The 26436-nt window shown below is 47.3% G+C and overlaps 1 protein-coding gene across 2 annotated transcripts in view; it reads left to right on the top strand.

The window, feature by feature from the left end:
- The window catches only part of ATL2 (atlastin GTPase 2), a 223932-nt gene that overhangs the window by 72629 nt on the left and 124867 nt on the right, over positions 1 to 26436 (top strand). For both annotated transcript variants that reach the window (XM_082249141.1, XM_082249140.1), the window contains exon 4: positions 23875 to 23979. In XM_082249141.1, coding sequence (XP_082105267.1) covers positions 23875 to 23979 — 105 coding nt within the window. The remainder of the gene's footprint in view (positions 1 to 23874; positions 23980 to 26436) is intronic.

The raw sequence follows: 26436 nt of genomic DNA, 5'->3' as shown, positions 1-26436 counted from the left end.
TATGGGCCTGCTCTTTTCTGGAGAAGTTTTTTCATTTTAAATGTCTGCGTGGTTCTACAGTTCTCCCCTGGGTTTCTACATACACCTTTCAGACATGCTTGTCCTGTACTCCACATCCCACTCCATGAGTACCCCACAGGGAAATACTCGCACCTGTAGCTATGGCAGAGACCAAAAGAAAGGTAGCCACAGTAAAATCTCAGCCGAACATTCCTTGTGCAGAAGATCTGCACAACACTCAATCTCAAAGCGACAATGCTTCCCTTGCATCGGAGCAGGAACCAATTTTAACAGTAGTCTTTCCATTCAATTCTACAATGATCTATTTCAGGCATGCAAAATGCAGCCTACCTGACAGGAGGCTTAAAACTGCCATCTTTGTCCAAGACTACAAAATACCATGCCCCTCCTTCAGCTTCCTTTGTCTCTACCAGAGTCCGATCCCGATACTTTTGCTGTAGATGAGGCTGATGCAGAAGGGAATGATGAAGATAGAGGCTGTACTGGAGGAAGTTGCATAAGATTTCTCTCCCCCCCCCCCCCCCCCCACTTTTATACCTTAATACGGCCGGCGCTTCATCCAACATGCTTGCTAATGTAGATAGGTGCACTGCTGCTGTGCGCAAAAGCATTAGCATTGTAGATTCTCTGCTGTCTTGCCAACCCCTTTGAATACAAAAAGACCTGCAAAATCTATAAAGACATTCCCTGTTTGTTAATAAATAGAATCGGCAACCTATGACAATTGACCCACTCCAGAAAAGAGCATTGTTAAACTCTATACTCTATACAAGTCTATGCTATACAGTGTATTCCATGAAGTGGTGTGTTCTGATGATGATCCTGCCATCATACTCTCAAACAAGATTCTCACTGTACCAGTTAAAGATGTAAATTCCATATCTTGGAGTACAGTACAAGACACAGGCCATCTTCCCTTTCCATTCCCTGGTTACTCTACATTGCTTACTACAAAACGGAGGATTCCTGGAGTGGGGTAGGGTTATAGGGGAGGCACTCGGGAGACATGACCTCAACAGCTTTGCTAGTGTCCAATCACCTGAAGGTATGAGCCTATAACCCACAAATGATTTGCTTGCGTGCTGTACTGTACTCCAGGATATAGAAATTACAGGTAAGTTATTGCACTAATCCTTCCTGTGTCTTTTTTTTTTTGGAATAATCAACTGGTTGTTTCTCTTACGTCCTCTGACAGTCGCCGCCCTTTCAGTTAGCCTTCACAAGTGGGTAATGTGCCTCTCTGCAGGAGTAGGCTAGGCAGTGAAAAGGTTAACAAAAGCTTTTACACATAACACACCTCTAGGGGGCTTTTCCTCAGCTATTACCCATCAGCCACTAGGAGCTGCTCTTCAGTTTTCTGCTGCCTAGCGTGGAAGTAGGTCATAGGTTTCCCTGCTGGGACCTGCGTCTGGTTTTCTTTACAAAAAGTTATTTCTCTATCGCTCATTGACAGACGTAGTCTTCTTGATTCTCAAGAGCTGGGTTATGTTGTCTCCGCAGGAGTAGGACTAGGCAGAAAGACAAAACGTTCTGGCTCCACCTTAGGGGCAGTCCCTGAGGGTATATCCTCCCTCTCTCTGCTACAGGGAATCAGTTTTTTTCTGTCTAGTCAGGAGTAAGGACCTAAGTTCCTTGCTGGGATCTTTTGGTCCTGGCAAGACTTTTTTCTTTAAGAAAAAGACATTTTTTAGGTAGTTTTTCTCCAGTGTTTTTCCTGTGAGATCTTCAAGCAAAAATGCCGGACTGGGTGACACTTGTGGTCACCCCAGCCGGCCTACGAGCGCGCGCAGACCATGGCATTGCGCTTGGTCGGCCGCGACACATTCAAGTAAGTATGCGGGGCCGTGCGACGGGCTGGATGTTGAGATCCAGTGGTCACCCCGGTTTTCTGCCTACGAGCGCGTGCAGACCAGAGCTCCGCGCTGGGTCGGCCGCGACGGAGTCCCAGTGGAGGGACTGACCTTGCGAGTTAAAAGTCTCGCTTGGACGCCAGGAACCAGAGAGTCGAGGCGTCCGGAGTGGTCCACAAACCCCCACCCCGGTGGAGAGGGTATTGTGAAGAGAGGGTGCCTGTCGGTCGGTATGGTGAGTAAACGTTCCCTTTTTTTCTTTCCTCGTTATGAGGCAGTATGAATTATGGGCCCCTCCATATATGGTCAGTATATATCTGATACTTACAAGTCCCCCTTGTAATACAGCATGTGTTTGTGGGAAGTGGACTTGGTTTGAGAGCTAACACTCTACCCAGCAGACTGTAACATTACAGCAGACATAGGAGGTATAATCCTACCTTATTTGTAGTGTATCTCCTGTAGATCCATATATCGCCTCTTAGCAGAGATGCAGGTGGATGTGCTGGGAAAACGATTTCGGCGGTCCGCCGCCATTTTGCCGTAGACCAAGTGCATGTATGTCCTCAGGTCACGCCGGCCACCATGTTTTTGGAGTCTTATGTCTCTTCTATGGGGGCGGCCATGTTTCGTGAGCCCAGCTACCTCGTGGAGAGCTGGGAACGCCGGAAGGCGTACACAGGGGGCGGAGCCACGTCCTTCTACCCGGGGAAAAAGCAACAGCTCCTTCCAGTCTGTGTAAGACAGACGCTGACTGCAGTTGGTTGGAAACTTCACTGCATCGGTTGGTGAGCCTTGGGGGTCCCTCTCTCTCTCTGTGGGATCGAGAAGCAGGTACTCTGAGGGGCGCTATTGCGCTAGGGGGAGACACACAAAAAAAAAAAAAAAAAAAAAGAGAAAAAGTTTTTTTGTTTTTGCTGGCAAAGGTGTCCTGAATTAACATGGACCCTGCCACTCATGTATCTCCTCCGGATCCCCTCGAGGGGTCTGCGGGATCCTCCAGCACCCCACTGACAATTGAATCATTGTCAGCTATTATGGAAACTTTTGTGTCCCGGGTGGAAGTGGCTTGTCAGGGACAGGGCGCAAGAAAGCGACCCCCGCCTAACCCCTTATTATCTGAAACCTCGGATTCAGACTCTGAGCCTATTTCTGCAGTTGCAGGTACTTCATCTGGGATTGGTGTCTCGGGTCCTGTCTCTTCAGACAGCGAGGAGGATGTTTCGGCATCCGCCATAGCCCGAGAGGAAGCGTTGGTAAACGCACTCATTGTATCTGTTCAAGAAACCTTAAGGTTACAGGGTATTCCATCGGAAATAGCTGAAACTGAAATCCCTTTTGGGACTAAAAAACGCATCAAAGTGGCGAAGGTTTTTCCATTGCCCAAGTGTTTTGGCAATCCAATCGAAGAAGAATGGCGTCTGCCAAAACGCACTTTTACTATTTCTAAACGCATTGACAGGCGTTATCCGTTTGAGGAAACCCTCATTAAGAAATGGACAGAACCACCTGTGGTGGATTCACCAATTGCTAGATTGAATAAAGCCACGGTTATTCCTCTAGAAGACACTCCGTCTTTTAAAGATCCAGTGGATCGCAAGATAGAAGCTATGTCTCGCACCATGTTTTCCTTGATTGGATCAGCTTTCAGACCTATAATAGCTATTGGTCTGGTTTCGCAGGCTGTAACTGAATGGACCAAGTGGTTACGCCGGGACTTAGAAGAGGTCCCTCAGGCGGTATCAGATTTGTTGGAACAAATGATACAGGGGTTACAGTTTGTGTGTGATGCGGCGTTAGACGCCACTCCATTATTGGCGCGAGCATCAGTCTCAGCAGTGGTTCTCAGGCGTACACTGTGGCTAAAAGGTTGGTTAGCCGACCAAGGTTCCAAAAAAGCATTGGCTAATATCCCCTTTTTAGGAGAGCGTCTATTTGGAGCCAACTTAGATGAGATCATTAAGGATCTCACGGGTGGAAAGAGCACCTTTTTACCGCAAAATTTTAAAGGTAAAGGAACTCGTCAAAGACGAGGGCCTTCTTTTTCTGCTCACAAGAGGTTTTTTCGTCCCGCGGGTGAAAAAATTAAGTCCTCCAAAGCTCCTGCAGGAGGCGTCAGGGGTCGTTGGTCGGGCAAGCAAAAGCCCGCCCCTCCAGACCTGAAGATAAACCGTCCAAAGCCTGAAGGTGCGCCCCCACCCATAACTGGGGTGGGGGGACGTCTTCGCCGGTTCTCGGATCCATGGCTTTCCAGAATCCCGGACAAATGGGTTTGCGAAGTCATAAGGTCAGGGTACAAGATCGAGTTTCGATCTCTCCCACCGGCGCGATTCTTCCCTTCCAATATCCGACTATCCCCGGATCGTTTAGAAGATCTGCGGAGAGCAGTCACAGATTTACTACAACAAGGAGTGGTAGTCCACGTTCCTTGGACAGAACGGTTTCAAGGGTTTTATTCAAACCTATTTACAATACCCAGGAAAGAGGGCAAAGTGCGTCCAATTCTGGACTTAAGGGCACTCAATTCTTTTGTCAACATAAGAAGATTCAGAATGGAGTCCATTCGCACAGTAGCAGCCTTCCTGCATCCAGGGGATGTCCTAGCGTCCATAGACATCAAGGACGCATATCTTCACATTCCCATTTTCGCAGGACATCAGCGGTTTCTACGCTTTTCCGTAGAAGAGAACCACTATCAGTTTGTGGCGTTACCTTTCGGTCTCGCCACGGCTCCGCGGGTCTTCACAAAGGTGTTGGCCCCAATGTTGGCACTTCTGCGCCAAAGAGGCATATCGATCCTTGGTTACCTAGACGATCTTCTGCTTCATGCAGAGTCTCCTCAGACCTTGCTACAAAACATAGAAATTACTATGATTTCTTTACAGGAATTCGGGTGGCTGGTGAACCAGCAAAAGTCATTTCTGGTTCCCACCCAGAGGCTCGAATATCTGGGTCTAATTCTAGACACAGTCAGGACAAGAGTTTTTCTTCCGGTAGGGAAACTCCGAAAGATTCAATCAGCAGTCCAGTTGTTACTGTCCAACAGCTGGTCTTCCCTTCGGACTTGCATGCGGGTTCTGGGGTTGATGGTGGCTTCGTTCGAAGCAGTCCCATTTGCCCAGTCCCATACCCGAATTCTTCAGCAAGAGATTCTTCTCAGATGGAATCGGAATCCGGAATCCCTGGACAATCAGATCCGATTGAGCAAACAGACCAGAGAGTCTCTGGTCTGGTGGCTTCGGTCTCCGATGCTCAGCCAGGGAAAGTCATTTCTGCCAATATATTGGACGATAGTGACCACGGATGCCAGTCTATCCGGATGGGGAGGAATTCTCGGTCAGTTATCTGTCCAGGGACTTTGGTCCCCGGAAGAATCCAGGTTACCGATAAATGTATTGGAACTGAGAGCGATCAGACTTTGTCTGATTCACTGGACCGAGCAGCTCCAGGGCAGCCCGGTTCGGATCCAGTCGGACAATGCCACGGCCGTGGCTTATGTCAATCACTAGGGGGGCACCAAGAGTGTCCGAGCGGCCAAAGAAGTGGCTTGCATTCTTCGCTGGGCGGAACGATTTGTTCCAGCAATCTCTACGGTGTTCATTCCGGGGGTGGAGAATTGGCAGGCAGATTATCTCAGCCGTCAGACTCTGGATCAGGGGGAATGGTCCCTCCATCCAGACGTTTTCCACCAGTTGTGCCTACGGTGGGGCACCCCGGATGTGGATCTGTTGGCATCACGATTCAACAGGAAAGTTCAGAGATTCGTGGCTCGCTCCCGCGATCCTCTAGCAGAAACCGCAGACGCACTGATCGCCCCGTGGGGGCAATACCAGCTAATGTATGCCTTCCCTCCTCTCGCGTTACTGCCAAGACTTCTTCGCAGGATAGAGGAGGAAGGAATTCCAGTAATTCTGGTAGCTCCGGACTGGCCTCGTCGAGCTTGGTACGCCGACGTGGTCAGACTGGTGGCGGACGTCCCGTGGAGACTTCCTCTCAGGGAGGACCTACTGTCTCAGGGACCGATCTTCCATCCTGCTTTACGATCGCTGGCTTTAACGGCCTGGCTATTGAGACCCAGGTGCTGAAGGACAAGGGATTGTCAGCTTCAGTTATTCCTACTCTAGTTGAAGCAAGGAAAGCGACTTCCAGAAAGATTTATCATCGCACATGGAAGTCCTACATTGCATGGTGTGAACCTTTGGGGTTCCGTCCTCGGTCTTATTCGATTAGTCGAATATTAGCTTTTCTGCAACAAGGGGTTGAGCAGAAACTGGCCTTGAGTACTATCAAGGGTCAGGTCTCAGCATTAGCTATCTTCTTTCAGAAGCCTTTGGCTACTCATTCCTTGGTGCGGAATTTCATCCAGGGGGTGCGACATCTGGCTCTGCCAGTGCACGCGCCGTTACCCCCCTGGGATCTTAATTTAGTGTTGTCGGTTCTTCAGAAACCTCCCTTTGAAGATATTAGGGAGATTCCTCTACCTACGTTGTCCCAGAAGGTGGCCTTCTTGGTGGCTATTACTTCTGCACGCAGGGTGTCAGAACTGGCCGCATTATCTTGTCGTTCACCATATCTGGTGGTTAATAGAGATAAGGTGGTTCTTCGTCCGAATCCATTCTTCCTACCAAAAGTGGTTTCAGAATTTCATCTGAATGAAGAAATTGTGTTACCTTCCCTGTGTCCTAAGCCCAGTCATCCGCGAGAGTTTGCTTTACACTCCTTGGATGTGGTCCGGGCGATCAGGGTATACTTGAAAACGACAGACTCGTTTCGCAAGACGGATTCACTTTTTGTGATCCCAGATGGACCCAAAAAGGGGTTGCCTGCATCTGCCGCGACCATTTCCAGATGGATCAGACAGACGGTAGTACAGGCTTATTCTATTAAGGGTCGGGAGCCCCCGTTCCCTGTTAAGGCGCACTCCACTCGGGCACTTAGTGCGTCATGGGCCTTTCGCCATCAGGCGTCAGTGGTCCAGGTGTGCAAGGCGGCTACCTGGTCGTCGGTGCATACCTTTACTAAACATTATAAAGTTGATGTAATGGCATCGTCTGATGCCTCGTTTGGCCGCAAGGTTTTGCAGGCCGCAATTTGAGGAGACCAGTGGTCTACCTCGAGGGTTTTTTCCGTTGGAAAATTTTTCTTTAGTCTCATTCTTTGTTTATAATGAGCCTTTAAAACTTCTAGTTTGGCACCGGTTGGGCCTTCTAGATTGGATTTGATTTTGTCAATCCCACCCCTCATTTGTGGCACTGCTTCTGGATGTCCCAGCTCTTGAGAATCAAGAAGACTACGTCTGTCAATGAGCGATAGAGAAAAATGGATTTTTGTAAGATCTTACCGTAAAATCCTTTTCTCTTAAGCTCATTGACAGACGTAGTACCCGCCCCTCTATCATTGAGTTGGGTTAAATTCTCTGTTACTGCTTTAGAACAGAACTGATTCCCTGTAGCAGAGAGAGGGAGGATATACCCTCAGGGACTGCCCCTAAGGTGGAGCCAGAACGTTTTGTCTTTCTGCCTAGTCCTACTCCTGCGGAGACAACATAACCCAGCTCTTGAGAATCAAGAAGACTACGTCTGTCAATGAGCTTAAGAGAAAAGGATTTTACGGTAAGATCTTACAAAAATCCATTTTTTCTTTTTACTTCTTTCCTCATTCACTATCGCTAGTTAGTCAGAAGGATCCCTGGAGGACTACAAGCGACAGCAGAGCTGGACTTTGCACTGGATAATATAGATCCTTATGGAGTCCAAGCCTGCCAACGAGCGTCGCAGGTCATTGGTGCGCCCAGGCCTCGCAACGACAGTGCCCCTGAGGACGGGGGTGAGCCTGCGGAGAATCCATCTTCGCCGGGATGTCGCAACTCCGGAACGCCCTTTGTTGCTAGCATCCCTTCCTGGCTGCCGCCACCCCCACTCAGGGTGTGAGGTGTTCCGTGTCGGAGCGGAGCCTGCAATCCGTGGAATGGTGAGTGATACTACCCCCGTGTCCCCAGGACAGTTATATGGTGGTTGTGGGCCCACTCCTAGGGGAAGGCAGAAAAAACCGTGGCCTCTGTAGTATCCCCCCCCTCCCTGGCCGTTTTGGCGGCCCCTACCTCCCTGCCCCCGCTGGAGGCGCTGTGTGGGGCACACTGCCTGGATGGGGGGGGGGGGGTTGTGGGGGCTTGTTGTATGTCTGGGTGGTGCCTCTGAGGTGTCCCCGCGATGGCCAGGTCCCTGGGTTTGTGCTAATCTGGCGCAGTTCGTTCGTCCGCCATTTTAGGTGAGGGCAGGCTATCTGGCCTCATTGTATGGGCAGGCAGCCATTTTCTCAGTGTGGGCGCCGGTTCGGGTGCCATCTTTGTTGTGAGCTGCTGCCTAGTAAGGGCGGTGGCCATTTTGTGAGTGCTTCCTCCCCATTTACTTTCAATTGGCAGTCATTGTATAGTGGCTCAGGGCATGAATTGGTCTCTAGTAAGGGTGGACGCTTCTCCCTTCACCGCAGCAGCGTGTGAGGTGATAGTGTATACTGTGTCACTGTGGGGCTGATTTTTGGCGGTTTTTCTGTTTTTTTTTTTTCCTGCAAGACGGCTCTTTCTCTGTTGCTTTAGCAATTTTAAAGGGGTCTCCTCCGGCGGTGTAGATTTGCGGTGTGCACCGCGGGAACCGCCGTTTTAAAGGGCCGGTGTCCTAAATAATTTTTTTTTTTTTAATGCAAAATGGAGTCCCAGGATAGCAAATTCCCCACAAGCCTGGTTGGTGCTTCAGGAACCCCTGAATCCTCTTCCATGGCCTCCTTATCTGCTGCACTGGCGACCTTGGCGTCCAGGATGATCTGCTGCTGTCTGAACGCACTACTCCAAAAACGGCAGATGCCCTCTCGGTTTTTCTGATTCAGAGCCTGATTTGGTTGCCACGGACAATGTCCCCCCTGAGGGATCCCAGTCCTCCCATTCAGATGGAATGGAGGAAGGGAGACTTGAAATATTGCTGCTGAGCCCACCCAGTCAGGTTGGCGGGTTTCATTTTGGGTCCTCCAAAACTCCTTGGAGTCAAGTCAGGTTTTTTCCCTGCCCCGAGTAGTTTTCACGTAACCGTGAATGACCTATGGCCTCGCATCATCCATATGCTGGCGGTGCCTAAGCGGTTTAATTAAAATAATAGAATAAAATCGGCACTCAGTCACCCCCCCAATGTAGTAAAATAACAGGAATAAATAGTAATGACTTTAAAACCAAGCAAAGCAACTGCAAAAAACAATGCACAATAGTAAAAAATATATGATAGCAATAACGTGCAAATTATGCAATAAATGGGTAGACAAAAGATATAAATATATAGAAGTGAAATAATATCACAAAGTGATATAGTGCGTAGTGAAATGTGTATAATTTCACAAATTGGCACGAAGGAAAGGTGAAAAGGGTTCACTGACAAAACAGTGATGGAAATAAAATAAATACAGTAAAGTGCACCGTGCTTCAAAGAATGGTCAAATCCAATATGGAGTAGAAGAAATAATAATAAAACTAATCCCACTATAAAAGTGATATTGTGCACAATATTAAAAGATCACAGTGGTGAAGTGACAATAAATAGTCAAATTATAAAACCAATCATAACACCCAAAAAAATCATCTTATATATTTTTACTATTGTTCATTGTTTTTTGCAGTTGCTTTGCTTGGTTTTAAAGTCATTACTATTTATTCCTGTTATTTTACTACATTGGGGGTGATTGAGCACCAATTTTATTCTATTTTATCTTGATATATGTATGTCCCATCTACTCTTACTCTATTTATTATCTCTCATTTTTTACTACATCTGGTTGATGGTCAGCGCGTAGGTTTGTTTTTACCTTTTTTTTTTTTTTTTTTTTTTAAGCGGTTTAATTACCCTTATCCCTTTGCGGATGCTGTGGGTAAGTGTTGGACGGTGTCACCGAAGGTGGACTGCACTGTTTCTGGGTTAAATGCATCCACGTTTATGCCCGTGGAGGACTCCTCGGTGTTCACGGACCCGGGGGATAGGCGCGTGGAGCCGCTTTCCCACCACATGTGTTTGGTGGCAGGTTCCCTGCTCAAATCTAGGTTTGCTTCGGTGATGGTTTTCTCAAGCTGTTACGGAATGGTCCAAGGTGCTTAGGCGTGCCTTGGTGGCTCAGGCAGTCTCTCCGACTGCCCTTGACCTGGTGACTCACATGGCCCAAGCCGTGATGTACCCTTTTGTGATGCAGCCTTGGAGCGAGACTCCTCTGAAAGCACGGTTCCTGCGGTTGGGGTCGCAATCCGCCACTTTTTTGTGGTTGAATGTTGGTTGGCTGACTGCGCTTCCTAAAAATCTGTGTCTGATGTCCCTTTTATGGGTATTCGGCTTCTTGAGAATGCCTTAGATGCGTTGCTCGCAGGTCTTACGGGTGGTGTGGGTACCCTTTGGCCCCACACCTCTAAAGGGGAAATCTCCCCGCACCAGGCGGTGTCCTTCCTTCACTTCGGGGGTCCCTTCGTGCCTTAGGAGCGCGGGAAAGAGGTAAATCCTTCAAGGCCTCAGGCGGTGCAAGAGGCCATGGTCCGGGAAGCCCAAGACCAGTCAAGCCGGTCCTCCTCCGCCTGAGGGATGCCCTTACCCTTTTCGGGGGTGGGGGGCCGTCTGCGTTACTTTTCGGGAACCCTGGTTGTCCCTAATTCAGGACGGGTGGGTTCACGAACTGCTTCATTCAGGGTGCAAGCTCGAGTTTCGTTCTCGCCCCGCAAACAGGTTTCCTTCCTTCAAATCTCAATCTGTTTCCCGATCGATTACCTGATCTCAAGGGAGGCGCTGCAAGAGATTCTCGCCCTAGGAGTCACTGTTCCAGTCCCTCAGCGGGACAGGTTTCATGGGCTATATTCCAACCTGTTCACGGTTCCCAGGTAAGAGGGAAAAGTGTGTCCGTTTTCTGGACCTCAAGTCTCTGAACCGCTTTGTGCGGATGCAGAGGTTTGGATGGCATCCATCCGGTCGGTGGGGGCATCGTTGAGTCCAGGGGGCTTCTGGTCTCCATCGAAGGTGTGCGTGTCTGCACATCCCTAGCTACGGAGGTCATCAGCGATATCTCTGCTTTGCAGTGGCAGAGGAGCATTTTCTATTTGAGGCTTACCCTTTGGTCTCGCTTTGGCTCCCAGGGTAATCGCCAAGGTTTTGGCTCCGGTGCTGGCTTTGCTGTGCGTGAAGGGGATTACAGGCCTCGGTTTTCTGGACGACCTTCTGTTGTGGGCAGGCTCGTGTGCCGCTCTGTCAAGCGATCTACAGGTCGCGTTTCAGACGCTCCAGGAGTTCGGGTGGACCATCAGCTTTCAGGTGTCAGCACTGACCCCATCAGTTTCTCGGTTGGCTGGGGTTGGTCCTGGACTCCGCTTACGCAAGTTTTTTTTTTCTCCCAGGGTAGGACCCCGGGATTGGGTCGGGTCCTTCAGGGACAACTATCTCTCCTCTCTACGGGCCTGCAGGCGGTCCCTGGGTCTGGTGGTTTCAGCCTTTCGAAGCCTCTGTTTGCTCAGTTCCCAACGAGATCTCTGTCAGCAGAGGTTCTTGCCTGGTGAGACAAAATCCTCAGTCATTAGACGAGAGGATATCTTCGAGCCCCCTCACAAGGGTGGACTTTTTGGTTGGCTCCCGTCGCCAGCTCTTGCGCAAGGCAAATCTTTTCTGCCTGTGCTGGGGACAGTGATTACCACGGATATCAGCCTTGCCGGTATCGTCTTGGAGCTCAGAGCAATCATGTTCTTCTTGTTCCCTTGGACGACTCTGTTTCAGGGTCGCCCGGTTCGTGTTTCACTCGGACAACGCCACGGCAGTGGCTTACGCCATTCGCCAAAGAGGGCACCGAGGGGGCCCAGGCGGTGGCCGAGGTCCTGTCTTGGGCCGAGTTGCGCTTTCCAGCACTTTGGCTATTCACGTTCTGGGAGTGGTGCACTGGCAGGCGGACTGTCTTTATCGCCAGTCCGTGAACCAGGGGGAATGATCCCTGCATCCGGGGGTGTTTCGCCTCCTGTGTGCCTGGTGGGGCTCTCTGGACGGGTTTTGTTTGCGTCCCGTCTCAACATGGAGGTGGGAAGGTTCGTCGCCAGACCCCGGTGTCCTCTGGCAGTTGCCACGGACGCGTTGGTGGTGCCCTGACACCAGTATCGGCCTTCCCTCCGGTTCGACTACTGTAAAAGTTCCTCCCGCCAGTGGCATCGGAACGGGTTCCAGTATCTTTGTGGCCCCAGACTGGCCTTGTCGTTTTTGGTACTCAGGCCTTGGGCGGATGGTTGTCGAGCCGCCGCTGTGAGACGTTCTACTGTCTCGGGGCCGATATTCCATCCTGTTGTACAGTCTCTGGCTTTGACGGCATGGCTGTTGAAAGCCAAGTTTTCGAGAGGATAGGGTCTCTCGGATGCTGTTGTTCCTGCCACTCAGTCTTTTCTTCCTGCGGTGGTGTCTGCTTTCCACCTCATCGTTGTTTCTCCCGTTGCTTCCGCCTTGGGCGTAGCCCAAGCATCCCAAGGACTTTGTCCTGTGTTCCTTGCATGTGGTCCGGGCAGTCAGGTTTTTGCCTGTCTGCCACTGAGTCTTTTGGGAAGTCTTATTCCCTGTTTGTCCTTCCGAGGGCCCTCGGAAGCGTTCAGCTGCATCTGCTGCAGTTTCTTCCGGTTTGGATCGGACAAACTTTGGTTTTGGGCCTTTTCACTAAAGGGCTCCGGTGCCTTCTTTTTCCTGTGAGGGCACGTTCTACTATAGCCATCATTGCCTCTTGGTCTTTTCGCCATCAGGCTTCCTGTGGCTAAGGTGTGCTGCGTAGCACTTTCTCAAAATTCTACTGATTTGATGTACTGGCATCCTAGGATGCTTCATTTGGCCGCAAAGTTTTGTGCGCTGCGATTGTTTTTGCAGAGACGTGTGTTTCTGTCTCTTCTTGGGGTGTACTTGTCCAGGGTTGGCTTCTGTTGAGCTTTTGTTGCCCTGTTGGCTCAGGTTTTTTGACTCTGGCCTGGTTGCACATTGCCTTTTCTTTGGTTGCGTCTTCCCACTCCTCACACCTGCACTGCTTTGGGACATCCCACTCGTGAAGGCTAACTGAAAGGGCAGCGACTGTCGGAGGACGTAAGAGAAAATAGAATTTTTGTAAGAACTTACCGTAAAATTATTTTCTCCGAGTCCTCTGACAGTCGCCGCCCCTCCTCTTCTTTTTGGGGTTGATAGTCTTTATGTACTGCTTGCTACAAAACTGAAGAGCAGCTCCTAGTGGCTGATGGGTAATAGCTGAGGAACAGCCCCCTAGAGGTGTGTTATGTATAAAAGCTTTTGTTAACCTTTTCACTGCCCAGCCTACTCCTGCAGAGAGGCGCATTACCCACTCTGAAGGCTAACTGAAAGGGCGGCGACTGTCAGAGGATTCAGGAGGGAAAAAATAGAATTTTTGAAAGAACTTACCGTAAAATTATTTTCTCCACCTGAACTTCCGGCTCTTCAGAGTCCTTTCCTCTTGACCCTGTTCAGGAATTCGAAATAGAACCTCATTTGGAAGATGAGAAGGAAAGTATTGAGGACATTTGTAGTGAGTATTTTTTTTTCTTCTGAAGCCTATGAGCTATGACCTTGTGCCAAATGTTTTCCACTGTGGACACACTAATTGATGTGGTTCACACTAGTCTTTGCCTAACAGCACCTAATTCCCCACAGCCAAAACAGACACCTATGAGTATTAAGAATGGCTAAAGACCTTACCTTACACACGCACACATGCACTTTATGGGGACTAGCTCAGCCCTGGAAAGGTTTATATTCCTGCTAAGCTTTTACCGATATTTGTCCTAATGAAAAGTAATTTAAAATGGTCTATTCCTGCCATTTTAGTGCTCAAATAACACCTTCCAGTTTCTCTTGAGGATGTTCCCTGCTTTTGGAATTCTGTTTTATACATGTTTTGAAGCTTTTATAGGTCTTATTTGCTCTTTCAGGTGCAGCTCTGCAGTTGGCAAATGCTGTCATGTCTATTTGCCAGGCTCTCGAAAAGTGGTAGAGACGCATAAACTAAGACCAGAAACCTGTCTTTGAAGACCCTGCTCTCTTAGAACAACTACAGCTGATGCCTTCAGCACTACTGTTTTTTGTTGATACTCTTGAAAATGTAATTTACTAAGTCTCCAACATCTTTATTTCTGCGCATATGCATAACATTTTCTGCCTAAAAGCTTGGTTTGCTGAACATGATGCTTGTAAGAAATGACTGCTACACAAGCCATTAAATGGTAAACACCTGTTTGGAGAATCCCCTGACAAATTCATCAAGGAAGTCACTTGGGGAAAGGTACTCCTACCCTTTAAGGAAAAGCTCAGGTCTCTTACAGCTTCTACCTCTGTGGAGAGAAGCAGGTCTTTCTGTTTCTCCAGGTGTTGATCTGCAAACCAAGGCCTAACACCTACTTTCATCACAAGCCCTGGCCCCCCAAGCCTTCCCAGAAGCCCTCACAATGAAGAGGCGCCTTCACTCCTTGGAGTGAGGGAATGGCTGTTTTGGCATTTGCAGCCATATAAGTATGAGACTTCCCAGACCTCTGGATCCAATCTGTCAAAGTTTCTATCTCTGCCCCCTCCTCCCTTTTCAAATATCTGCCAGCTTCAGACCAAAGATTTCATGACCGCCTTGCACCAATTTTTTGCAAAGTGGCGATTGTACCAGTTCTTTCTATTCAAACATATTTACAGTCACAAAGGCATCCACCCAATACTGAACATAAAATACATAAACCCATTTCTTTGTGTATCAATATTCTGGATGGTATTGCATCTACAAGATCTGCCATTGCTTTGCTCAGAGAAAGGGAATTTCTTGCATCCGTAGACACATAAGATGCCTATCTTTATTTTCCCATTGCACCAATGCTTCCTGTGTTTTTCTATGGGAAACTAGCACTTCCAGTTTGCGGCTCTACTCCACACCCCAAATATTCACAAAATTGCTTGTCCTGCATCTGGCTCGTCTACAAACGCAGGGCATTCTTGTCACGGGTTGCCTGGATGACCTCCTACTGAAGGACTCCTCAGCAAAGACTTTCTTTGCCAATGTCTATCCAGTTCCTTCAAACATTTTGGCTGGATAATCAACTTTGTAAAGTCTGCTCTTAAGTCCTCGCACTGTCTGGAGTGTCTGTCTTCCCGCAGCAGAGGATTTCCTCAAGGTTTATCTCTTGGACCCCCAGGCCATGGCACCCCTTCATTTCTGAGCCTTGTTGTGGTTGTTACCTTTGCTCTGTATCACACCAGATATATTTAATCCAACATTATCAAAATGTGGAAAGGCGATCCAATCTGTCCAGCCGAACAAAGCTCTCTGGTATGATGAATCTCCATTCCTGCTCTGGATTTGGGAAAGTCATTCCCTAACAGGGCTTGAAATATGGTATTGTCAGATGCAAGCATTCGTTTTGGGGAAGTTTGCAACGCCCTGACTGTAAAAGGGACACAGTCCCTACTGGAGTCAAAATGCCTCATCAACATTCTGTAACTGAGAGCCAATAGAGTGTCTGTCTCAACAATTTCGGACCCCTCTACAAGATCACCCAGTCATAGTACAGGTAGAGTGCCACAGCAATGGCCTAAATAAATCAAGAGGGCACTAGAAGCTCAGCAGCCCTAAAATAACAAGTCTTTTATTGTTATGGTCCGAAACTTACATCCCCGCACCCTCTGCTAGCCACATTTCGGGAGTAGATGGTTGGCAGAAGGACTTCTAAGAGTGGTCGCTGCATCCTGAGTTCTTTCAAAATCTGCCTAAGGTAGGGGAAACCAGATAAGACACTCTGGCCTTCGGGTTCAAACACAAGCTGAACTTGCCAAAACCAGGGATCCTATATTCTTGACAGAAGATGCTCTAGTGAATCCTTGGACTCCATTCCATCTGGTTAATGCCTTCCCTTTGATGGAGATCCTCCCTCATCTGCTGTGCAGGATAGAGGAGAAAAGGGCCCCGGCATTCTCATCACACCAGGGGCAAAACTACAGGGGTCGCAGGGGTTGCAGTTGCAATGGGGCCCCATGATCCAGGGGGCCTTTGCGGCTCCCTTGTACACCTGGATAGGAGGGGGGGGGGGGCTGGGGCAGCACGTAGAGAAATTACTGTACTCCTTTTTCCTCCTGTAGTTGCAGGAGAAAAATGGAGGAGATTGGTTCCTCTGTATGCTGTCCCCGCCACTCCTCCTATCCAGTTCACTTGTGTTCTGCTGTCTCTGGCCCCCTGTGTGCTCCCCTGGTTCCCTCTCTACTGTGCTGCCCCCTTCTCTACTGTGCTGCCCCCCTTCCCTCTCCTGCTGGCTCCTGCAGGGGATGTGTCACAATCGAGAACCAGGAAGGGTTCGGTAAATATGTAACATACCAGCTCCTTCCTTTTCTGAATGGACAGAGTCCTAGTCAGTGACCTTTTAAAGAGATAAACAAAATAATACAATTAAAGTACCAAAAAATAAAAACTACAGACACCACTGGGTGAACTTCCCAGGATCGCAAAGGTCACACTTGCGACTGGGCCCTGGCATTCCACCACCGTGAAGAGGCCCCAGGATGGCAGGAAGGGAGAGCCCACTGCAGAACTTGTGAAAGGGTCATGCAATGAGAGTAAAGGGCCCCAGGATCAGTGGGAAGAGCCCCAGGCTTGAAGGGAAGGGCCCCGGCCAGGGGGCCCTTCATCGTTTCTTGAAACGGGGCCCTGAAGGTTCTAGTTGCGCCTCTGCATCACACCAAAGTGGCGCAGAAGGATGGAGTGCACAGGCATACTTGGACGAGCCGTGGCCTCTTTCAAACAGGAAAGACTTACTGGCTCAAGACCTCCAGTTTATTCTTGCCTCTCAGTTGCTGGCTTTAACAGCATGGTTTTTGAAACTCAAGTGTCAGAGGCATGCCTGCAGTGACCTAGCTAATCAAGGCGAGGACCTTGTTTGGTGTGAGAGGGATTGAGAGGAGAATATTTTAGGCAAGTAAAACCAGCTATGAGGCTTGTCACAGCCTGCAATACCTGGGGCCACCACTAGAGGGAGACTCCACGGAAATGTAACTGGCTGGCCACACACAGACAGATACAAGTATTATGTGCAGTATGGTGCACTTTGAGTTGGGGGACAGTTCTATCAATTAGCAAACACTTTTGGGAATCCTTAAGCTATCTACAAGCTAGTATCCTTGTGTTTAATCACTTTTCCCCATGCCCACCAAGACACATGACTTATGGTGGCTTGCCACCGCCTAGAAGTTTGTCTGCTGACTGGTCTGGCAAACACACACACACACACACCGCAATTGCATTCAGATTAGTTAGGAGCTTAGTGTATAAAGACTCTACAATGCAACAATCTCTCTAGGGATGGGTGTCCTTGTTTAGTATTTAGAAGCCACTTAATAATTGTATTTTTTAATATCCTGAAGGTGGGTAGTGCCTAAAATACTATGAACTAAAAAAAGGAATTATCTTTTATCTTTTTGCAACTAACATTTTAGATTTCATGAGAGATAAAATATATTCCTCAGATCTTTGACATAAAGTCAATTGTTGGTAAATGGTTCAGAGTTTTCTATGTGTATAGGCTTTCCTCCTGCTGGGATTATAAACAAAATGGCTAGACACTCGCTTTGGGGCTCAGTAAGGTGACCGTTTATCCTTACCGATGTCTCCAAGGATGTGAGAATGTCATCGACCTCTTAGGTGTCAATTGTGGCCTACAGGCCCGCTCTTTCCTTTCCTTTCAAATTATAATTTGGGAACATCTGGCTACTTTTAAATCCTGTATAGGAAAAAAAAAGTGGTGCTCACTACTATAAAATGTCAGACTTTTAATAAACCCGAGCGGAAGCGGGAGCGGTTACCTGTCAAATCTAGGTACCCGCTCCCCCCAAAAAAATGATATACCAAATGTGGCATGTCAGGGGGTCCGGAGACCTTAAAGCGGAAGTTCCATTTTTGGGTGGAACTCCACTTTTAAGAAAAAATGTAAAGAATGAAAATTAAAACAAGAATTAAAAAATAAAACCATAATAATAAAATAAAGATAAAGGGTCCTGTGAGGCTCCTAAACATCGCTTTTGTAACGGATATAATTGCTGAATAAAGCTTTGCACCCATTTTGGGGATTCTTGGTGTGCTGGTTACATACTTCTTAGAATCTACCTTTTACTCCTTCGGTCTCCGTAACTGTGCTGTTCATTGGCTCTCATCCTACCTATCCCACCGTACTATCCATGTTCTTACAATTCTACTTCCTCTTCTCCTCTCCTCTTCCTTTCTCCGTCGGGGGTCCCCAAAGGTCCTGTTCTGGGATCTCTCCTATTCTCAATCTACACCTCCCTGGGTCAGCTGATATATCATTTCTACACTGGCGACACCCAAATCGATCTCTCTACCCCTTATCTCACTCCATCAGTCTCCTCACACATCATTAATTTACTAAAAGACATGTCTGGATGTCATACCACTTACTCAAACTCAACCTGTCCAAAACCGAGCTTATAATATTTCTTCCCTCCATGTGCCCCTTCCCTGACTTCTCTGTCAAGATCAATGGCACAACCAGCAACCTATTCCCTCATGTCAGAGTGCTAGACATTATCCTGGACTCTCCTTTCGGCCTCACATCCAATCACTTTATAAAGCTTGCCACCTCAACCTCCCCAACATCTCCAAAATACACCCCTTCCTAACCATTGACACCACTAAGCTCCTAATTCACTCACTGGTCATCTCCCGCCTCCACTACTGCAACTCCTTCCTCATTTGCTTACCTTTTAAATAGGCTATACCCTCTTCAGTCCACCATGAATGCTGCTGCCACACTGATCCACCTTACAACCGCTCAGTGTCTTCTACCCCTTACTGCCAATCCCTCCATTTGCTGCAACTCACCCAACTAATTAAGTTCAAAATATGAATAATGACTTACAAAGCCATCCACAAGTCTGCCCCCTAGTCTCAAAATACCGACCAAATTGTTCTCTTTGTTCCTCTCAAGACCTCCTGCTCTCTAGTTGCCTTGTCTTTTTCCTCTCATGCTCGCCTCCAGGACTTTTCCTGAACCTCTTCCATCCTTTGGAGTTCCCTACCTGATCTGTCTATCTCCTGCTCTATCCACTTTTAAGCAATCCCTGAAAACTTTTTTCTTCGGAGAAGCCTATCCGGCCTCCGCCTAACAACTGTATTTTAATTTTCTTCATGAGCTCATCCCCCTTAGTTATTACCTTTTGTATCACTTGACCCTCCCTTTTAGATTGTAAGCTGTAATGAGCAGGGCCCTCTGATTCTTTCTGTATTGAATGGTATTGTAACTGTACTGTTTGCCCTAACCTTGTGAAGTGCTGCGCACTGCTGTCACTATATAAATGCATTATAATAATAATAATGTAATAATAATAATGTCTTTGGTTTCCAGCCAGTGGTTGCTGCAGCACCTGTTTACATTTACAGCCAGTTTCAGAAATGTGTGCATTGGGAATATTGTGCTTTTTTTCTTTTTGCCCAAGGAAAATATGGATTTTTCCTACAGCTTACCTGTAAAATCCATTTCTAGGAGTACATCACGGGACACAGAGCAGCCATATTCATTACTATGTGGTCATACACCACCTATAGGTGAATGGATAATGGCAACTAATTAAGACAGGAAGTCCCCCCTCTATATAACCCATCCCATAAAGGAAGTACCTCAGGTTTCTAGCAAGCAATAAACATCCCACACAAGAGGGGAGGGACCACTGTGTCCTGTGATGTACTCCAAGAAATTGATTTTACAGGTAAGTTGTAGGAAAAATCCATATTTCTTTTTCGTACATCACAGGACACAGAGCAGACATATTCAATCTAGGACGTCCCAAAGCAATGCACTTAAGAGGAGGGAGACTCTATAAAAACACCACCATCAGACTGCAAAGGATCTACATTGCTGCCTGAAGAACACTGCGGCCAAATGCAGACTCCTCCTGGGTCCTAACATGCACTTGATAGAATCTAGTGAACGTATGCACCAAAGACCAAGTGGCGGCCTTGCAAATCTGAGCCATAGAAGCTTGATGGCGAACTGCCCAAAAGGCACCTACTCTTCTGGTAGAATGTTCCTTTACCGGAAAAGGTGGAACCTACCCTTTTAAGTCATACGCCTGGATAATAACCGGGCAAATCCATTGAGAAATTGTAGACTTAGATGCTGCCTGTCCTTTCCTAGGCCTTTCTGGCAGCAGGAACAAAAGGTCAGTCTCACGAATCTGAGCTGACCTCTTCCTCTGCTGTTTAAGGATTTGGAAAGAAGGAATGCTGTATAATGTCATGATTTAAATGAAAAACAGACCCCACCGTGGGCAAAAAACCTGAGTGTGGACGTAGAATCATGTGGACGTAGAATCACCCGATCTCGATGTAAAATAAAAAAAAAAAAAAAAATGGCTCTTTACAAGAGAAAGCAGCCAATTCCGATAACCCCTGGCTGGAGTTACTGCAACCAAAAAGACTAACTTTCTGGTCAAAAGAACCAAAGGAATATGCCACATGGGCTCAAAAGGCTGTTTCTGTATAACTGTCAGCACCAAATTTAGATCCCAAGGACACAATGGTGGCCTCACTGATGGAAGCAGTGAGAAAGGTCATAGACCTGAAGGATCGGGCTTGGTCCGAAAGAAGGAAAAAGTATCCTTCTGTATGTCTTTACATGAGGTTATTCAGTAAGATGGTGTCCTCTTTCGAAGCAGTTCCCTATGCTCAATTCCATACCAGACCTTTACAGAACAACATTCTGTCAGCCTGTAGCAGAAAATCCAGGCCTTAGATTGTTGCATGTCTCTAGTACCAAGGGTATGTCAGAGTCTAAGTTGGTGGTTGATAACCAGGAATTTGGAAAGTGGCGACTATAGATGCAAGTCTCTCCGGCAGTTCTGGAGGAAGCCACTGTCCAAGGAAAATGGTCTTGGGTAGAAAAAATCCTTCCCATCAATAGCCTGGAATTCCGAGCAGTTTGTCAGGCATTAAAGTACTGGACGTCCAGACTTTAGGGTTAGCCTGTTAGGGTACAATCTGACAATGCCACGGCTGTGGCTTATATCAACCATCAGTGAGTCACCAAGAGTCATGCCTGTCGGCGGTTTTCATTCCAGAAATAGAAAACTGGCAGGCAGACTGAGTCATCAGCAGATGTTTCTGGGGTAACGGTCCTTACAGGCCAAGATCTTAGCATTGATCTGCCAATGCTGAGGGGTCCTGAACGTAGATCTGTTGACATCCAGGTTCAACAACAAGTTGAAAAAGTTTGTGTCCATGACCAGGAATCCACTCTCAGTCGGAGTGGATGCTTTGGTGACTCCTTGGTAGGAATTTTCCCTATTCTATGCCTTTCCTCTGGTTTAGCTGCTGCAGCGTCTTCTAAGCAGGATCCAGGTGGAGGGAAAATCAGTAATCCTGGTGGCTTCAGCGTGGCCCAGGAGGCTTTGGTACGCACAAATTCTAAAGTTGGCAGTGGCAAGGCCTTGGGTTCTTCTACTGCATCCGAACCTGCTCTCTCAGGGTCCAATATTCCACCCTGCTTTACAATTTCTAAACTTGACAGCTTGGCTATTGAAGCCTGGATCTTAACCACTTTAAGACCGGGCCTATTTTTGACTCTTGGTGTTTACAAGCTAAAATCATTTTTTTTTTGCTAGAAAACTACTTGGAACCCCCAAACATTAGCAGAGACCCTAGAGAATAAAATGGAGATCGTTGCAATATTTTTTATCACACCGTATTTGCGCAGCGGTCTTCCAAAGGCAATTTTTTGGGAAAAAATTCACTTTTTTGAATTAAAAAGTAAGAGAACAGTAAAGTTAGCCCAATTCCGTAATGTGAAAGATAATGTTACGCCGAGTAAATAGATAACCAACATGTCATTCTTCAAAATAGAGCACGCTTGCGGAATGGCGACAAACATTGGTACTTAAAACTTCCCATAGGCGACACTATTAAAAATTTGCTACAGGTTACCAGCTTAGAATTACAGAGGAGGTCTAGGGCTCAAATTATTGCTCTTGCTCCAACGATTGCGGCGATACCTCAGATGTGGTTTGAACACAGTTTACATATGTGGGCGGGACTTGCGTATGCTGTTGCTTCTGCGAACGGGGACAGGGCGCTTTAATTTTTTTTCCTATTTATTTTACAGTTTTTTTTTTTTTTTTTTTTTTAATAAAAATTTTGATCATTTTGATTCCTATTACAAGGAATGTAAACATCCCTTGTTATAGAAATAGGCATGACAGGACCTCTTTATTGTGAGATCTGGTATCAAAAAGACTTCAGACCTCACAACTACACTAAAAAAAAAAAAAAAAATGCTGGAATAAAAATCGGCCCTTTAAACCGGTTACTAGGCAAAAACGTTTGGCGTCGCTCCGGTCCTCCAAGACCATAGTCGAGTGGGGGCCATCTTGCCCTCATTCGACTTCCAGTCTGTGAGGAGCGGGGACCAGATTGTCTTCCCCGCTGCCCGCGGGTCCGGTAAGCGGGGAAAATAGCCGACACTCGGCGGGAGGGGGGGCGCACCTCTTCCGCACCGTAAGGGTGATCCCGTGGCGAATCTGCTGCCATAACCCCGGTATTTAGCGTTAAAGGACCGACGTATAATGAAGGGCGGTCGGTAAGTGGTTTAGGGAGTGAGGTATATCTGGCCCTGCAGTCTCTACCCTGATAAACGCTAGAAAACAGTCTCTAGAGGCATTTATTAGAGTCTGGAAGCCTTACAATTTCCTGGTGAGGCCAGGAAATGGCATCCCCGTAAATATATAATCGGGAGAATTCTAGCCTTCTTGCAAGTAGGAGTAGCTATGAAGTTAGCCTTAGGCACTATTAAGAGTCTGATTTCAGCCTTCTCATTTTTTTCCAGAGACCAATCGCTTTGCATTCCTTAGTTCAAACCTTTGTTCAAGGGGTGCTACATATGCTTCCTCCAGTGAGGCCACCATTGTGTCCTTGGGATATAAATTTGGTGCTGGCAGTATACAGAAACAACCTTTTTTGGTTGCAGTAACTTCAGCCAGAAGGGTATCCGAATTGATGGCTCTTTCTTGTAAAGAGCCATTCTTGATATTGCATCAATATAGGGTGATTCTATGTCCACACCCAGGTTTTTTGCCCAAGGTGGTCGCTTTTCATTTACATCAGGACATTATACTGCCTTCCTTCCTTCCTTTTGCGGTCTGATGGTGGTGTTTTATAGTGTCCCCCCTCCCCTCAAGTGGATTGCTTTGGGACGTGCCAGCTAGTAATGAAAATGGCTCCTCTGTGTCCTGTGATGTACGATAAAGAAATATGGATTTTTCCTACAACTTGCCTGTAAAATCAATTTCTTGGAGTACATCACAGGACACAGAGGTCCCTCCCCTCTTGTCTGGGATGTTTATTGCTTAAAACAAAACTGAGGTACTTCCTGTATGGGAGGGGTTATATAGAGGGGGACTTCCTGTCTTAATTAGTTGCCAGTGTCCATTCACCTATAAGTGGCATATAACCCAGATAGTAATGAATATGGCTGCTCTGTGTCCCGTGATGTAGTCCAAGAAATGGATTTTACAGGTAAATTGAAAGGAAAAATCCATATTTTTTTAGGCAATCTGGAATTATAATTTCAGACCTGGAAATTTCTGATGTAGCAATGTATTTGCAAGCACAGAGAGCATGGTCGGTACCATTGTAAAGACTCAAAATAAAAAGTAGTCAATTGTAACAGAGTATTACTGTATTTCAGTGTTACTTTTCAGGCCCAGATATAGTTTGCTGTGGTGGTGGTAAAATGTCTGCTTTGGAGTGCTTGAGGATTCCTTTTTAGTTCTAGATTTAAACTGGGTTTGGTAGTCCGTGTTATACCACAAATGGATTGCTGCTTTACTTGTTGGGGAAAAATGGAATATACTGCTAAACTTGATATTACATTTATCTTGGTTGTTTTCACCTTGTCATTTTATTATGCTGGTTATATTTAGCTGCTTGTTTTTGCACCCAGGTTGCGGTTATTCTCATGGATACTCAAGGGGCCTTTGACAGCCAGTCAACAATCAAAGATTGTGCAACGGTGTTTGCCTTAAGCACAATGACTAGCTCTGTCCAGGTAACCTTTATGCTACTTTATAACGTGTTTTGTATGTGTGTGTAAAATAAATATATATAAAATTATTTTTACTTGTATTTGCAACTGTCATGTACGCACTGAATATAACCTTTTGCAGCGCATCAGGGCTAACTCGCATTGAAATAGGCTCAAAGATATCCTATTTGTTTTTGAAAAACATTTTATTGCAGTGCAAGTTGTACTTGTAGGGCCCTTACCTCATGGAAAATGTGTCCAAACTGCGTCTTGTAATAAATTGTAAGCAAACCACAACACACATCAGAGAGATTACTTTGCAATGTAAATTGATTATATTATACAAGGCCTGCAGTTTGCATGTAACCATGCGCAGAACCTTAAGTTCTAAATAGGGACTCGTAAAGTCATGATGAATAAAAATTTCTGTAATCAAGAATCATATATTTATGGCTTATGTGGATGGAAAGTGTTTTTTTTTTTTTTTTTTTTTTTTTTTTTTTTTTTTCATAAATTGAAAGCAAGTGCTCTTTCATGATCTTTAAGGCTTTGTGCACATAGGCTTCAGCTTGTGTAAGAGCATTGTGTAAAGCAGGATTATTAATTACAATGTGCACAGCAAACTATAGGTCAAGTTTTGGGATTGGGGGGTTCATTCAAGTGTAGTGCCTTTAATTTACTTCAGTACAGACAGTGAAGTATGTTTTTCAGGGCTTTTTGCCCACTTTTATTCAAAAGTAATGTTTAAAAGCTCACATGGAAGGTTACCCTTCCAGCATTACCTTTCCTTTTCAGCGTCACAATGACAAATATACATTTCTCTTTCGTTCATTCACACTGCTCCACAATCTTCTTGACCATTGGGTTATGCTGCACCCTACAGGAGTAGGACACTAGGCAGGAAAAATACTTTACCACGCCTATGGGGCAGTCCCAGGGGGTATACTCCCACACTCTGCTATAGGCATTCAGTTTTTTTTCCTGCCTAGTCCGTAGTAAGGACCCAGTTCCTTGCTGGGATCTCTGGTCCTGGCAATTTTTTCTTTTAAGATGGATTTTTTTTTCTCTCCTGGTTTGTTTTCTGTAAGATCTACAATCAACTGGGTGACGGGCTGGATAATCTAGATCCAGTGGTCACCCCAGTCTGGCCAGAGACCATTGACCTCAGCTCCACTCTAGCCGTGCTTGGTCGGCCGCAGCATAGCCCCACTGGATGGGGCTGGCTTGCGAGTTAAACGTCTCGCAAGGTCGCACACGACCGGGTCTCGGTCCGAGTCTCAGCGTTCCTCCTTGCCGACAGTCCCCATTTTATTGGATAGGCGGTTCTGCCTGGAGAGATGCCTTCCTGGTATGGTAACTGTTCCCCCCCCCCCCCTGGAGAGATTTTGGGGTGGACGTGGGCCCCTCAATGGGACGGTCGGACCCCGGGTTCTCCCTCTTCCTGTTAGGCACCCCCATCGGTTTGGTGGTCCCTTTGGGCCATCTCACCCCCCACCTGCCCCCCCAATCCTTCATATATGCTGAGGCTGTGAATTTGCATGGTTCACCACCTGGGGTGGGCAAGGTGCTGTGTTGGCAATAGGGGCAGAGGGGTGCGCTGCCGGCGACTGGGCGATCGGCTGTGTGGGGGGGGGGGCGGCTGTATCTGGTAGGGGCTCCTGCCGTTGGCCCCCCTTCCTGCCTGTTCCATTTTCTGAGGCCTAGGGATCCCTAGTGGGTACCTGGGAGCCTTGTGGTGCTGCGCAGGGCCGCCATTTTCTTGTAGCCTGTGTGCTCAATGCACGGCCGCCATTTTTGTGTAGTCTGACTGCCATTTGCTGTTGTTTGCCATTGAAAAGAACAGCAGCCATGACAGTGGAGCCCCCATCCCCTGGTGCTGACTCCTGGATCTTTTCACTTTCTGATCGCCACACGTGGAGTGCAGATTATCCTGGTGGCAGCAGGTGCCTGTTTCTGCTGGGTGGTGGGTCTGGTGGGGTCCTCTCCCTCTCTGCTGAGGATCGATTAGGTCCTCTGTTACTGGCGACCGGTTGGTGCTGCCGGAGTGGTGGGGGTGTCCCTTAGCAGAATTTTTTTACACCTTTTTTGTGGGGTCCCCCTATTGACTCTGAGTCCTTCGAGCACTTTTCCCCACCTGATCCCCTCTCAAAGGCTGCAGGGCCCTTCGGGTCCCAACCATCCATTGATGCACTGACGGCAGTCCCGGAGTCCTTTGTGTCCCGAGTGGAGGTGATTTTTGGGCAATGAGCTAACAAAAAAACTCCCCCCCCCCCCCCCCCCCCCCTGCCTCAACTGTCCTCTTAGATCCTGAATATGATTCGGGAGCTGCGGACGTGGGTCACTCTGCTGGGTCTGTGACCATGCGCTCTGAGTTCTCAGATAATGAGAATGATTCCTCCACTCCTGTAGTCGCTCAAGAAAAGGCGCTGGTGGATGCATTGATTGTATCTGTGTGTGAGATCTTAAAAATGGACCTTTAAA

Source organism: Pelophylax lessonae (assembly GCF_965119305.1).
Source record: "Pelophylax lessonae genome assembly, chromosome: 3".
In the NCBI taxonomy this organism is placed as follows: domain Eukaryota; kingdom Metazoa; phylum Chordata; class Amphibia; order Anura; family Ranidae; genus Pelophylax; species Pelophylax lessonae.
This window is presented reverse-complemented; position numbering and strand designations above follow the sequence as displayed.